The sequence below is a fragment of the Solanum tuberosum genome, unplaced genomic scaffold (assembly GCF_000226075.1).
Source record: "Solanum tuberosum cultivar DM 1-3 516 R44 unplaced genomic scaffold, SolTub_3.0 scf00112, whole genome shotgun sequence".
Classification (NCBI taxonomy): Eukaryota; Viridiplantae; Streptophyta; class Magnoliopsida; order Solanales; family Solanaceae; genus Solanum; species Solanum tuberosum.
The window spans coordinates 591522-608267 of NW_006239035.1; the positions used below are offsets into that span (position 1 = coordinate 591522).

At 36.1% G+C, this 16746-nt stretch overlaps 1 protein-coding gene across 1 annotated transcript; it reads right to left on the minus strand.

Moving 5' to 3' along the window:
- Window positions 1-1410: 1410 nt before the first annotated feature.
- Window positions 1411-9604, minus strand: LOC107060993 (uncharacterized). Its single transcript, XM_015309638.1, has 5 exons — window positions 9494-9604; window positions 9279-9422; window positions 8888-9078; window positions 3793-3914; window positions 1411-1442 (listed from the first exon to the last, which is right to left on the minus strand). Exons 1-5 carry the CDS (start codon window positions 9602-9604, stop codon window positions 1411-1413), a joined length of 600 nt encoding a protein of 199 aa, XP_015165124.1.
- Between the last annotated feature and the right edge of the window lie 7142 nt (window positions 9605-16746).

Sequence of the window (16746 nt, forward strand, 5' to 3'; positions counted from 1 at the left end):
TGTCCAAATTTACAAATTATCATGCATATATCTCATATTTAGTACATTCAAAGTACCTAGTAACATACCTCTTATGCCTATATTTTTCATGTGATGTAGCTTCAGGTTCTTACTATCAGGATCCTAGTCAGCTGAATCGCATCTTTCGGTATGAGTTCTCTTATTTCGAGCACTCAAATCAGTTTGTAGTTCTAGTATGTTATTTCCATTCACATGTATTGATTAAGTTAAGTGGTCTCACTAACTAATCATTATTAGTAAAGGCTTCATACAATTTAAGTTACTAATCCAAGCTAAAAACATCATAAAATAGCTCATAAAACCTTGAATCAAATATAAGTGAGAAAACCTTTCACCAAAGCCATGATTCCTTAATGTGAGAAAACCTTTCACAATTTCATTTATTCCAGTCTAAAGCAACCTAGATCATAAAACTTTTTTCTTTCATGCTTCATGCATGAGTTTATGAAACAATCATTCATAGCTTCATAGATTCTTTATAATTTCATGCAAATTAGAGTTTATTGTCAAAATCATAGATTCATGCATGGGTTCACATGAAATTAGTTGAAAAGCATGCAATTGTGTTTAAAAACCATAATATGATTAAAATCAATCAATTAAATCCATACAAATAGAACTCATGAGGAATTGGATGAAAACCTAATTAGTTTATGGAAATAAACTTGGAGAAATTTTGGGGACTCAACGGGTAAAAGGAACCCATTGATGAACTCCTTACATACCTTGATCTTGAAGCCCTAAGAAATTGATCAAAAGAGAGACTTGAACTTGAAGAACCTTGATCTAGAGCGAGGGAATTTTGGGGAAAACCTTGGAGAGGGTTTGGGGATTTCGAATGAATGAGAGAGTTCGAGAACTTAGAATTAGGAGTAAAACTACATAGTATAAGAATTAGAAGTATAGGAAAAGACCCAAATACCCTTAAAATAACTATCAGATTGATCCTACGATTGCGACCTACGGTCCGTAGAAATTTATACAGTCATACTGATCAACCGTAGACCAAGTACTAAAGCCTAAAATATCATCCAACTTTGATAAGTCCTTTCTACGGCCCATAGGACCTCTTACAGTTCGTAGAACCAAACCGTAGAACTCAACTTTCAATTTAAAATTTCCTTAAGTCAAACACTTCTATAGGACCTTTCTACGGTCCGTCGATACTCCTATGGTTCCTCCTCTTCGTTTGTAGGTCAACTTCAGAAACTTATTTGTTTTCAAAAACTCATCTCCAAGTCTACGACTTTCTTACTACATTCTGTAGATTGGACACGTGAAACCTGCTTCAATCAATTTTTCTGCATTTTTTTCTTTTTGATTTTCTAACTTTTGAGGTGTTACAAGATCTCACCGTAAATCTAAATAGTCTCAACCGACTAGATCTGATCAACCACCCCAACAAACACCCTGACTAGGATCTGCATCAAAAAGATACAAAAGGTAAGAAAAGCCTCATCCCAACATCGGTTCTACCAATTTATATAAGAAAGGTGAGAGTCAAATAAACACGTAAGACTACAAATAATTTCTCATATCAACAGACAAATTACACAATAAACAAAGCTGGACAATACAATGCAATGAAATGATGAAATGATATGGTGGAATCAAGGTTGTCACACAACTTGTTGTATACACATTGCCGAGCTTTAGCTTTAAGAGAAGGACCCATAGGGAACTCGAAGTCCATATACCAATCTCACAATCTCAATATCACATCAACTTGCCACCTTTCTCGTGGTCAAGGATATATGTAAGGTGTGTCATTCCTATCTCAAAATACTTTTCCATGTCCTCAGATTCACATGATCAGTGGTGTGATGAATGAGAATGAATGCATCACAAGACATAAAATAGAGAGGCATAATCAATTCAACAGGATTTAAAGATTCCAAAGTTCCCAAAGTCAATAAATCATTAAATATAGCATGTTCATGATAGGAAAAAGCGGAAGAATTTATTTGAAATCATTTTTTACCATTTATAAAGCATAGCCTTCTTTTTAAGATGTGATAAAAAATCAGTTAAATCTCCTAACTCAAGCATCCCAAGTAAAAATGTTAAACAAGGCAACTCAACCCTCTCTCAAACAATTCTCAAATGTCACATGTTCTAAAAAACAATTAAAGACACCACATAAGGCCTCCACATAGGCTAAGCATTACAAATAAGCCTACACTAGGATAAATAATACAGTCTACACTTACCAACATCTCAATATCATGCTACCATCTCATTCCATAGTCGAATTCAAAAGAAATATGTCTCAACATACTCATCTATGAAGCCTATACTGTTAAATATAGGTGTCGAGACAAGATCCACGGCTATCTGAAGACTTTGTTAGCAGCAGTCTAAAAAATAGCTAAACTAGATAAAACTAGAGCTCTTCGAAAGAAAGAAGGTCTCACCAATGCTGAAAGGGGGAGATCCTAATAAAGCGTCTGCTATTGATCCTGAAATTCTAAATGTGCATTATTTAAAGATGTAGCACCGAATGACATCAATACATGAAATGTACGGTATATAACATAGATGAATGAAATAACTAGCTAAACTGAATATAGTGAACTAAAAGAGAAAATCTAAATGTAGATTATAAAGTAGTCAACTAAAAGTAAAGCTTGTATATATACTTTTAACAACAAATCTTTACAACTGAATATATATATATACGTGTGTGCATAAAATAATACAATTTAGTTTTCTCACTGAGTTTCTCTAATTAACAACTATCGTATGAGTCTCATGATGATACAACGTCTTGCCCATGTTGTCAGAGCCATCTTTTACCTTGCTAGGATAGAAGACAAGTTGAACTAATGGATCCAATGTTTGAATCCTTACTAGAGGTTTTTTGAGGAGCCACCAGAATCAACAGCATGATCATATCCCGCATTGGTGATCTAATTATGGGGTTTGAATTATCTAAATAGTTACCTGACTTAGTTCTCAATACTCTTTTCAAGACATGAATTGGTGCTCAATAACTGTAAAGATGTCCACTTTAGGAAAATGGTCCCACATTAGGGAAAATTAAATATCTAATACTTTGAGTCTATGCTCAATTGTACTGCTTTAGAGCTGAACTTTACTTTACTTTAAAAACTTGACTATGTTTTTCTGAAAATCTGACTAAGCTTTCCTCAAATATGAGACATACTTTCTTTAAATTGAACATGCATTGTTTAAGAAACTGTCTAGGCTTTCTATATGAAAATATGCATGAAAGCAAAATATTCTTTCTTGAAACTTTTCTTAAAATGTTTCTTTACATTCTTGAAATGTACCCTACTCATGAAAATAATGCATGAGAAATAATATGACAAGGTTTTTAAATAATTTTAGCTAAGAAAGGGCTATGACGTAGTAGAATAACATAAATCCTAAATCAATTAAAGATCATTAATAATATAAAGTATAATATTTTCAATAATAGAATCAACAATGGACCTATTCAAAATAAAAGAATTCAAAAACCATAAACTTTGGGGTGAAATCCCAGCTTTGATCTTACTAACTAAGGTTATAGTTCTAGGGCGTGAGGAAGAACTAAGTTTCTCACTACGATACTTACATACCTTATATGCGCCACAAATCTGATAAAGATCCCTAACTTGATGAAGAACGATTAAGAAATCCTTTATTTAGAATCTTGAATTTGCTTCTTGAAAATTTTATGGCTAACGGTAAAGATTTCAATTAACAATTCATGATTAGATGATGAAAATTGGTTTGCGAAATTGAACTATCTAGAGAAAGAGTTACCTTCTTCTGTTGCTGGAATGAAACGAAGCTTTGGAACAGAATTATGCTTCTTGCTAGGCCCTGATGGCGGAACTGGCATTTTGGGGGGGAAGAAAGCGGAGGAGAGAAAACCACTTCTAAGCCTTGAAAGAATGATTAAAAAGTAAAAACATTTGGATTAGAACGGACTTAAATGGCTTTCGTCGGCCCAGATGTGATCAGATTTACATCCTCGCAAGTGGAACTTGCAGCCACAACGACATACGTTGCCTCTCTTTATAAAAATGTCAGTTAAAACTAAAATTATCATAACTTTTGACACCAACCTCGGATTGAAGAGCGGATGATGAAGTTGGAAAGAGGACTCGAAAACCTTTACTTTAGTGGGTAATTAGATATATAAATATTCATAAAATGTGAGATAGGATTGTTTAAGGTTGACCCTTGCATGAACTCATGCGAAAAACTTAGCTAGTAGGAAGACCACATTCGATACACTTCCCACTCTTAGTCATGAACCTTAATAAACATGTAGAAGTAGGACATCACCCGGTCCATGATGATACACTTGTGATGAATTATTCGTATTCTTAGCATAGACCACGTGAGCTATAACGAGGAATCTGGTGTCTTGCTCCCACAATGAAAAGAGATATCATTTCTTGCCAAGGCAAGGACCATAAACTTATGGCTTAGGCAGATCCACTAGCTATATCATTGAAGACAACCTACAGGGGCACATAGTTAGGGACAAGGAGATTGTTACTAGAGACCCGATCTTTACTAATTAGAGACCCTTCATCTCAATATCCTCTCGTTGCTAAGTAAAATCTCAATGGAATAGTCAAAACATAAGCATATAATAATCCATGGGAAAGTACAATTTAAGTTACTAATCCAAACTAAAAACATCATAAAATAGCTCATAAAATCTTGAATCAAATATAAGTGAGAAAACCTTTCACCAAAACCATGATTCCTTAATGTGAGAAAAACTTTCACAATTTCATTGATTCAAGTCTAAAGCAACCTAGATCATAAAACTTTTTTCTTTCATAATTCATGCATGAGTTCATGAAACAATCATTCATAGCTTCATAGATTCTTTATAATTTCATGCAAATTAGAGTTTATTGTCAAAATCATAGATACATGCATGGGTTCACATGAAATTAGTTGGAAAGCATGCAATTGTGTTTAAAAACCATAATATGATTAAAATCAATCAATTAAATCTATACAAATAGAACCCATGGGGAATTGGATGAAAACCTAACTAGTTTATGGAAATAAAATTAGAGAAACTTTGGGGACTCAATGGATGAATGGAACTCATTGATGAACTCCTTACATACCTTGATCTTGAAGCCCTAAGAAATTGATCAAAAAAGAGACTTGAACTTGAAGAACCTTGATCTAGCGAGAGGGGATTTTGGAGAAAATCTTGGAGAGGGTTTGGGGATTTTGATTGAATGAGAGAGTTCGAGAACTTTCAAAGGGTGAAGGATAGTTATAGGGCTAAGAATTAGGAGTAAAACTACATAGTATAAGAATTAGAAGTATAGGAAAAGACCCAAATACCCTTAAAATAACTATCGGATTGATCCTACTATTGCGACCTACGGTCAGTAGGAATTTATACAGTCGTACTGATCAACCGTAGACCAAGTACTAAAGCCTATAATATCATGCAACTTTGATAAGTCCTTTCTACGGCCCATAGCACCTATTACAGTCCGTAGAACCAAACCGTAGAACTCAACTTTCAATTCAAAATTTCCCTAAGTCTGGAACACTTCTATGGGACCTTTCTACGGTCCGTCGAAACTCTTATGGTTCCTCCTGTTCGTTCGTAGGTCAACTTCAGAAACTTATTTTTTTTCAAAAACTTATCTCCAAATCTGCGACTTCCTTACTACAGTCCGTAGGTTGGACTCGTGAAACTTGCTTCAACCAATTTTTCTGCATTTTTTTCTTTTTGATCTTCCAACTTTTGAGGTGTTACAAGATCTCACCGTAAATCCGAATAGTCTCAACCGACTAGATCCGATCAACCACTACAAGAAACACCCTAACTAGGATCTGCATAAAAAAGATACAAAAAGTAGTGGTGAGTACATTTAATCAAACATAAGAATTAAACTATGAAACATTTCCATCTACATGCAGAAAAGCCTCATCCCAACATCGGTTCTGCCAATTTATATAAGAAAGGTGAGAGTCAAACAAACACATAAGACTACAAATAATTTCTCATATCAACAGACAAATTACAAAACACACTAAGCTGGCCAATACAATGCAATAAATGATGAAATGATGTGGTGGAATCATGGTTGTCGCACAACTTGTTGTATACACCTTGCCGAGCTTTATCTTCCAGCCAAGGACCCATAGGGAACTCGAAGTCCATATACCAATCTCACAATCTCAATATCACATCAACTTGCCACCTAGCTCGTGGTCAAGGATATATGTAAGGTGTTTCATTTCTATCTCAAAATAGTACTTTTCCATGTCCTCAGATTCACATGATCAGTGGTGTGATGAATGAGAATGAATGCATCACAAGACATAAAATAGAGAGGCATAATCAATTCAACAGGATTTAAAGATTCCAAAGTTCCCAAAGTCAATAAATCATTAAATATAGCACGTTCATGATAGGAAAAAGCGGAAGAATTTATTTGAAATCAATTTTTACCATTTATAAAGCATAGCCTTCTTTTTAAGATGTGATAAAAAATCAGTTAAATCTCCTAACTCAAGCATCCCAAGTAAAAATGTTAAATAAGGAAACTCAACCCTCTCTCAAACAATTCTCAAATGTCACATGTTCTAAAAAGTAATTAAAGACACCACATAAGGCCTCCACACAGGTTAACCATTTCAAATAAGTCTCCACTAGGATAAATAATACAGTCTACACTTACCAACATCTCAATATCATGCTATAATCTTCTTCCATAGTCGAATTCAAAAGAAAAACTAATTACTCAACCCTGTCTAAAGAAGAATAGTCAAACCCATCTTGAAGGTCGAAACTTAAACTAAACAACTCTACTAAAACCTATCTTAACCAAACGATCTCCAAAATGATCCCCAAGATCGCAAGAGTAGAAAGGATACATCAAAAGGAGTCCAACGATACCCATATTGATAATATTAGGAATTAGGAGTAAATTCTTCAAATTATCTCTTCATAATGAACAAGGGTAAAATCAGATTTTTATTTGAAAAACGCGTTTTATAACTCAAGAGGAAATCGTGGTTGAAAAATCCATTAAAATCGAGTTAAAAATGAGCTCCAAATGAAGAAATAACTAATTATATTAACTTTAGGAGAAAATCCCAAAAACCACAGTAAAAATTTAAAGATGTTTTTGGAAGATGAGATTCAAAGAAAACGATATAGAATCGACAAAGGAACTTATTTGCATGACTTTTTCTAAAGAAATTGCTTCCAAAGTCCCCCTCTCAAGCTCCCAATATGAAAAGAATGGTGAAAGAAAGTGAAATGGAAAGAAAGGAGGTTGTTTTGGAAAAAGAAAAGGGGATGTTGACTTTATGTTAACTGCAATGGTGGTTGGCCACGTGTTGACCAAGCATTGACTGAGGTCAACTGCACTAGCACCAGAAATTTTTTTTATCTTATTAAAGTCTTCGAACGGGTCCTCGGGATTCAATTGAAACCCAACAAAAATAAATCAAATATGCTACCCACTAAATTCGATATTTTCGACTCAATGGAATCGTCGGATTTCCAAAAAAAAGATCATTATGACAGAAATACCCTCCCGAACCTCTCTTTAGGACTAAAGCTCAAGATCTTGCGTAAACACCCAAATCTTAACCAAAGGCCTCAGAACCCTAACTAACTACCTTACTAGGCCAAACTCAACGTTACAGATGCAACGAAATTGACAGAATCACCCTCCGATACTCATATCTCAAAATATTGACCAAAGTCAACTATATTAATATAACTTAACTCGAAAGGCTTAAAACACAAAAATCTCACCCGATAGCATCGGGACCACACTAACTTTTCCCGCAAAACAAACTTAGCATAAAATGCTAAGGTAAAGGATAAAATAGTCATTTAACAAATAAAAGCAGTTTCTTAAAAAATAGGTACCACTAAAACACGTGTCCGTCCTCGAACAAAAGTAAAATTTGTACTTGAAGGGGTGAAAACTTGAGTGTATCTATGACGCATGTCATACTCCAACTCCCATGTAGCCCCTTTAATAGGTTGGTGCCTTGGCTGCACTTTCACTAACTCAATATGTTTTTTATCAATGTAACGGCCTAGTATGTCTATCCAAGATGGCAATCGGCTCCTCCTCAAACGACAAATTCTAATCTAAAGAAACTAAATCCCACTAAATCATATGAGAATCATCGTGACAATATAGCTCAATCATTGAGACATGAAACACGGGGTTGACCACTGAAAGGTTTAGAGGCAAGGCCAACATACCTCTCCAAATTTCTCCAAAATCTCAAAAGGACCAATAAACCATAGATTAATCTTCCCTTTATCCACAAACCTCATCATACCCATAGTGGGTGACACCTTAAGCAAAATTAGCTCAAAAATAGCCAAGGATACATCACGAACTCGCCTACCCACATAGCTCTTTTGCCTACTCTGGGTGGTCACAAAGTGTTATTGAATCAACCTCACTCTATCAATAAAGTCTCTCGATAAATTAGTGCCCCAAGGTCGTACTCTTAATGAATCAAACAATCTGATGGGAGATCTACACCTCCACTTATACAAATCCTAAATTAGTGCCATCTGAATGTTGGAATGGCACAGTGGTTATAAGCAAACTCGACAAAAGGTAGGGATTGGTCCCAATGGCCACCAAAGTCCATGATGCAAGCACAAAGCATATTCTCAAGCACATGATTAGTCTACTCGAACAAACCATCGTTCTGACAATGGAAAGTGATACTTAACTCAAGTTTGGTACCTATTTGCTCCTACATAGAACTTTATATATGAGAGGTGAACTGCATATATCTATCACACAAAATGGAAATGGGCATTCTATACAACTGAACAATCTCACAAATATAGATCATGTTCAAGTGCTCTGGGTTATACCTAGCCTTCCTTGGAATGAAATGATCTGACTTGGTCAACCGGTCCACAATCACCCAAACAATGTCATACTTACCCAAAGTCAGGGTAAATCCAACCACAAAGTCTATAATAATGCACTCCCACTTCCACTCAGGAATGGGCATCCTTTGCATCGTATCACCCAAAAATGAAAGGCCTTCATCTATCATAGGCTAGCATAGCAGACAATAACGCGAAATCTTTGATGCTCATACTTCACTTGCTGACAGTTCAAACACTTGTTTACAAAATCTACAATGTCTCTCTTCATACCACATCACCAAGAGTATTGATTCAAATCATGATATATTTTGGCTGCCCCGGGGTGAATAAAGTATTTAGAACCATGAGCATCTTCTAAAATCATAGGAACCCAACCATAAACTTTAGGAACACAAATGCGACCAAGAATCCTCAAAACTCCCTCGGGATTAAGAAAAGTGGACTTAGCTTCACCTTTCAACACTTTGTCTCGTATAACTCTCAACTTGTCATCCTCAAATTGGCTGGCACGAATCTGATCCATCAAAGTAATCTAGCCTCAATGAAGGCTAAAACATAGTGAGGTGTGGAAATATCAAGTCGTACCAACTGTCTAGCCAAAGACTGAACCTCCATCGCCAAAGGTCTCTTTTCTGCCTTTGGAAAGGCTAAGCTACCCATACTGGGTGATTTTTGGCTCAAAGCATCTGCTACCATATTTGCCTAGCCCGGATGATAAAGAATGGTGATGTCATAGTCTTTTAGCATCTACAAACATCTATCCTACCTCATGTTCAAATTCGGCTGAGAAAAGATATATCTAAGGCTAAAATGATTGATAAAGACCTTACAATGTACACCATAGAGATAATGTCTCAAGAACTTCAAAACAAAGACTACCTCCCAATCATGAGTAGGGTAGTTCTTATCATGCACCTTCAACTGCTGATAACCATAGGCTATAACTATGTCCTTGCGTCAATAGACCACCCAAACCTACACATGAAGCATCATAAAATACAACAAATGCCATACCCTTCTCGGGTAATGCTAAAATAGATGTCAAGGTCAATAACTCATTGATCTTCTGAAAGCTTAGTCAACAGAGCTCTAATCGAAGAGAAACTCGAAAAACCTGATGATAATAGCCCACTAACCCGATCAAACTCTGAATCTAAATAGGGGAAGTATGTCTCACCCAATCATGAACCACTGCAACCTTGGGAGGATAAACCATAATCCCTTCATTGGACACCACATGATCAGAGAAAGCCACAAACTCAAGCCATAACTCACACTTAGAGAATTTCGCATACAATTTCTCCTCTCTCAATCTCTGAAGCACAGTCCTCAAATAATGAACATGATCGGCCTCATTCTCAAAATAAACCAAGATATCATCAATAAACATAATCACAAAGGAATCTAAATTAGGTCAAAATACCCAATTCATCAACTCTATAAAAGTGGTTGGAGCATTAGTCAGTCTAAAGGACATGACTACAAACTCATAATACCCATAGCGAGTGCTAAAAGCATTCTTTGAGATATTAGAATCTGGAATTCTCAACTAATAGTAGCCCGACCTCAAGTCAATCTTGGAGAACACTGATGCACCGTGAAGCAGGTCAAACAAATCATTAATGCAAGGAAGAGGATACTTATTCTTGATTGTAGCTTTTTAAAACAGTCAATCGTGATTATGGGCCAAATAAGATAATCACTTATTCTCCAACAAACGATTAGCACAAAGAAAGCATATTACTCCCTTCAGTTATGAACTTGGAGTACCCTTCCACACAAACTGAGGTAAGTTGTGGTAAGCTAATGTCACAGTCTTAGCATAATAATCAAGTATCACACGATAGAGAGATAACTAATGCATACTCAATATCATATCAAAATCAAGCATATCAAGTAAAATCAGGTTTGCCTAAGTCTCACTATTAGGAAATGTCACTATACACCATTGTTACACTCGTCCACCACTAAAGAATCGCCAACCAGGGTAGAGACACTAATAGGTATAGTAAGGGGCTCACACACATTATCAATAACCGCAACAAAATAAGTAGACAAATAAGAGTAGGTAGAGTCAGGATCAAATAATATTGTAGCAGAGCAATCGCAAACTAGGATGGTATCTGTAATCACTGCATCTGAGGCCTCTGCTTCGGATCTACCTAGTATAGCATAACATAGTTTACGATCACAACTAGACTGGAAACCATCACGAGCTACCGGATCCCCACACTTGGTACCATTGGTACCATCTCTAGCACTCTCTGAAATACCTCATACTGTTAGAGCTGGCACAGAACGAGCATCATGTGATCCTGACTAGATAGTAAAAGTAGCACGTCTGGGGCAATCCTTTGCCTTTTGGGCATTCGTTTGCCTTCTGCCCAAACTCCTCACATACAAAACAACCATGAGGAACTCAATCTCGTTGAGAATGACCAGAAGAATATGTACGCTCTCTCTGACTTGAAGATCCATTATGCATACCCTTACTAGTATGACTAGGCCTGGGTCCACCAACACCATTTGTACCCTGAATCGCGGCATGTACTTGTCTACCCTGATAACCTTAAGTGCCCTTACCTGAATAATCTCAACCTCTAGATGAATGACCCATGAACTGACCCTGACGATGAAATCTCTTAGTTCCACCACCCTATCCAGTATGTCAATTACTCTCAATTATCCTACCATGATCAATAATACCATGGAATGTACCACTTCATAACACAAGAGAGGTTGTGGCCTTCTGGAGATAACCGGCAAATCATTTTACCAACATATGGATCCGCTCAAACTCTATAGGGATACTTAATATAGCATAACGAGTCAACTCACAAAAAATGATCCTTGCACTCAGAAACTGATAAGGAACTTACTCTAATCTATTAAATGCATCCCAGCATTGATCGCAAAGGCTATATGGCACAAACTGCTCAAGGAACACTGCAGTAAATTGCTCCTAATCCATCACATGAGAACCAACGGGCTTCCGAGCAATAATCGATCACGACCACTACTTGGACATTCCCATAAACAGATATGAGATGTAAGACACTTCATGTGCCTCTAAGATACCCATTTTAAACAACCTGTCTTAGCACTCACTTAGGAAGTCATAAACATTCTCTCCATATGTACTATCAAACTTAGGAGGTGACAATCTAACGAATCTCTTCTACTAAGCGATCGACATGGTCGCACTAGATGAAATAGTTGGAACTGCAAACCTCGGAGGTGTAGTAAAAGGCACTAAAGAAGAACCTAGAGTGTGAAATCCCATACTAGGACCTTGAACTCTCGGTGCAACTTCAACTATAATAGGAGAACCTTAAGTAAGAACACCAGAAAGAGCAATATCCAATCTAGCCAATAACCTAACGATCAACTCCTGAAGAATCAAAGTATTGAATAGAACAAAATGAGGTTGGGTTGGTCCCCTCTCCGTAGTCTGCTTCCTAGTATCATCATAATTTTCCTAGATTTTAGGCAAGATATGAACTGACTTTTAAGAACATAATTTCCCCTTTCCCATGACATGATAGGTTCATTCGGAACCTTGAAAGTGGCTAATCAGGTCCTACAATCTATGGAAGCATAGCATGCATGAAGCCAATCCATCCCAAGAATAACATCAAAATCTAACATCAAGCTCAACAAGATCAACGTGAGTGACACTATGAGAAACAATAATAGGGCAATTCATATAAACTCTCTTAGCAAAAATTGGCTCACCAATGGGAGTAGAGACATGAAGGGTATTAGAAAGGATTTTGGGACCAACATTAAATCTCATGGCCACAAAAAGAGTAGTAATTGATATGGTAGTACCCGGATCAAGTAAAGCATAAACATCAAGATGAAAGATTTTCAATATACCGGCCACCACATCTGGAGAATCCTCGTGGTCCTGTCTAGTCTAAAGAGCATAGAATATACTTTTCTTTTGGGCACTCGAACCAGAATTACTAGGTTGAACCTGCCTACCATCCCTTTCCTTAGTAGAAAGCAATGAGCAATCTCTCATCATGTGATAACCCTAACCACATTTAAATCAACTATATGTACCGACTAAACACTTGTCATCAAGGTTTTTTCCATACCTAGTACAACTGGGAATCGAAGATCTGTTACCACAATTTCCTCCTTGAGTCTTAGGGTAAGACACCTTATCTTTATTAGACATAGCATCCGGATCATTAGAGTAACCTTTACTGGAAAAATTTTGTCGGAATTGAGGATGACATTGTCCATCAAATCTAGAATGAGAAAAGTCAGCATCACTGATCATTGCCCTCATGGACTCTTTTGCCCTTTCCTTGAGCTTCTCTTCCTCAATTTGTTGGGCATGTATAATTAAACAGTAGATATCCATCTTCTTGATAGACATGGAGGTAAGACACTCTTTGACAACTAAGTTGGAAATATCTGACACAAACTTACTCATCCTTGCTCTAGGGTCGGCAACCATAGTTGGAGCGTACTTAGCCAATTGTGTACACTTCAAAGCACACTTCTTTACACTGATATTCTCTTGAAAGATACTAATGAACTCAAGCACTTTTGCTTCTCTCATTTCAAGACAAAAGAAACAATTAATAAAAGATCCCTTAAATATCTCTCAATCAAAAGGACTCGCATTAATAGCCCTCTCACTTTTCCATTGTTCAAATCAAATTTGAGCAACACCCTTGAGTTGATAGGTGTCGAACTCTGCCTTCTCAATCGTAGAAAATCTCATAACTTCCACTATCTTATACATCTCATCAATGAACTCTTGAGGATCCTCATCAACCTTGGAACCATGGAACTCCGGAGGATTCATCCTAGCAAAGTCGCTTATCCTTGCCACCTCCGTACCCACATTTGGGTTCACATGAGCAATGGCCTCTCTATTTGCGTAGGTTGTCATACCTTCAGTACACACTTGGAAAGCAGCTCAGAATTTGGAATGAGTCACTTGATCGGCCAAATGATCAACTGGAACTTGAGGAACCTCAGGATCCACATTGTCGTTGCACGCATTTCTTCTCATATAAGCCCTTTGAGGGGCCATATACTAGAAAGGAGCAAACATGATTTAGGAGATGGATCTTTATAGAGATAGACTCTATGGAACAACTTTAGAGCAATGAAAGAAGTAAAATTCTTAAACTCTTTATAACTTCTTATTCATAAATGTGGAATGTGTTTCACACTTATGAACAACACTCAACTCAACATGGCTAATCAGACATCCTAGGACTTTGTTCTAAAATCTTGTGCTCTGAATACCAAGTTTGTCACGACCTAAAGTACACCCTAGAAGTGAATGACATATAAGACCCCGAGAATCCCTACACAAGCCACTTGACATACATATACATAATATAATAGACAAAAGTAAAGGATCTCATCTAAGAAAAAAGAGTTTTGAAGGGTTAAAAGCGGAATTTATCATGGTCTTGACAAGCCATGTAGTACATCAAAAGAAGTGGTCGGGACGTAACCCGTACACCATGTACAAAATCCAAAGAACTAAAGCATAGGGAAATCAAAGTAAAGATTTATTTGTCTTCGGAACATGAGGTCTCACCAACTCTATGAACTCCAAATGATCACCAACTAGCCACTCATGTAGGGAGAGGAAGCGTCACACCCTACATTAGTGAAAAAATGTAGGCACAAGTATAAATTAGTACATGGAATGTACTATGTATGAGGGATCTGCATAATAACATGAATCCTGCTAATAAAGAGACATAATCAAAAACATGAAATGCATGACCAAGATAAACATCGTAAAAGTTTTTAAAGAAATGTAATAAAACTTGAACATGGTAAATGCATCCTTACTTGCTAAGTCAAGGACCCTAACTTCTAGTTTAGGTGGATCTACTAGCTATGTCATTTAAGATAACATACGGGGGAACGTAGTTAATGACAAGGAGATTGCTACTAGAGATATGACCTCTACTAAGGGGAAATACTTCATCTCAATATCCTCTCGGTGCTAAGTAAAATCCCAATGGAATTAGTCATAAACATATACATATCATCATCCATGGAAAAACACAATTAAGTTACTAATCCGAGCTAAAAACAACATAGAATGGCTCCTTAAATCTTGAATCATGCATGTGTGATAAAAAAACCTTTCACCAAACCATGATCCATTAATGATAACAACCTTTCACAATTTAGTTGATGCTAATCTTAAAGCAACCTAGATCATAAGACAATCATTTTCATAAATCATGTGTGTCTTTCATGAAAACATCAATCATAGCTTCATAAGTTCTTCATAAATCCATACCCTTCTAGGGTTCATAGTCAAAATCATCTATCATGCATGGGTTCGTGTGGAATTGATTAGAAAATATGTAATTGAGTCTAAACAATCGTAATAAGATCAAAATCAAACAATTGAATCCATACAAATAGAACCCATAAGGAATTGAATGAAAACCTAACTAATTTAGAAAAATTGAATTAGAGAACTAGAGAAATCTTTGGGACTCAATAAGTGAAAGGAAATCATTGATGAACTCCAACATATCTTGAACTTGAGGCCTAAAACAATGTTAAAAAAAAAAAAAGATTTGATTAGGAAACCCTAGTTCCTTCCTCCTTGATCTTGAGAGAGAAGGCTTGAGAGGATTTTGGGGATTTTGGGGAACGAAAGGAAATGGGTGGATTTTAGGAGTAAAATCAGTTATAGGGTTCCTTTTAAGGCAAAACGACATAGTATAGGAATTAGATGCATAGGAAAAGACCCAAATACCCTTAAAAGTTAACTGTCGGACAACCCAATGGTTGAAACCTATGGTTCGTAGGAATTCTTACTAACCATACTGGTCAATCGTAGATTGAGTGACTGGGGTCGAAATCTTGGGTAATTCCTACGAACCGACGAACTTTCTACGACCCATAGAATACCCTATGATCCGTCATTTCATCCGGTAGGGTTAAGGTTTCAACTTAAATACTCTGAATCTTCCTACAGATCAGTTCTACAACCCGTCAAAATTTCTACCGCTCTTCTTGTCAAGTCAATGGTCCAACATCAGAGGCTAAATTTTTCCAACTCAAATTTGGGTTCTACGGTTCACTTTTTACGGCCTTTAGGACTTCATATGGTCTATAGGTTGGACTCGTATAACACTGCCTCAGCGAATTTCTGCAACTTTTCTTTTGAACTCGACTTTTTCAACTTTCGAGGTTTTACAATGTTATAGATTGGAAACTAGATCCATATCTTTAATCTATGATGCTCAACTTTGATTTAATTAATAGTTAGAAAAATTATATAACTAAGTAAATATAGATAGTATACCTACTCAACATATCTGTTGTTTTAAAAAACATTATAATCCATTGAGGGTCACATTTTTCCTAAGAAATTTCCCTATTTAGAAACATTATTTTTATTATTGTTGCAAGATATATAGAGAATGTTTCGAACATTTGTTCTTATTTTAGTTTGAAATATAATAGTGAAAAAAGTAAAAACCTGATATGAAAAGTTTAGAACAGATAAGAGAATTTTAGATATTATGAATGTATAGATACACTAAATATATATATATATATAAGTGCATATTTGATATTGAATATATGTATCTGGACTGTATCTTCTACTTTTTAAGTTTGAATTTATGTGTAGATACATTTGATACATCAGTGCACATTTGATAGTAGATAAATGTATCTAGAATGTATCTTATTCTTTTAAGTATGTATCTATACACACATATATTGGATACATCAGTGTATATTGAATAGTGTATACATGTATCCGAGAACATTATATGATACTAAAAATTGATACATGAATACTATTAAACAAATATAAATTC

Excerpts from the sequence above, each read along its gene's own strand:
- LOC107060993 (XM_015309638.1), bottom strand. The coding sequence starts at position 9,604 with ATGGTAGCAGATGCTTTGAGCCAAAAATCACCCAGTATGGGTAGCTTA. Across the intron at positions 9,079-9,278 it reads TTCCTAAAGTTTATGGTTGG|CCTATGATAGATGAAGGCCT; the intron begins GTTCCTATGATT and ends CTGCTATGCTAG. Across the intron at positions 1,443-3,792 it reads CATTCCAGCAACAGAAGAAG|ATCCTAGTCAGGGTGTTTGT; the intron begins GTAACTCTTTCT and ends TTTTTGATGCAG.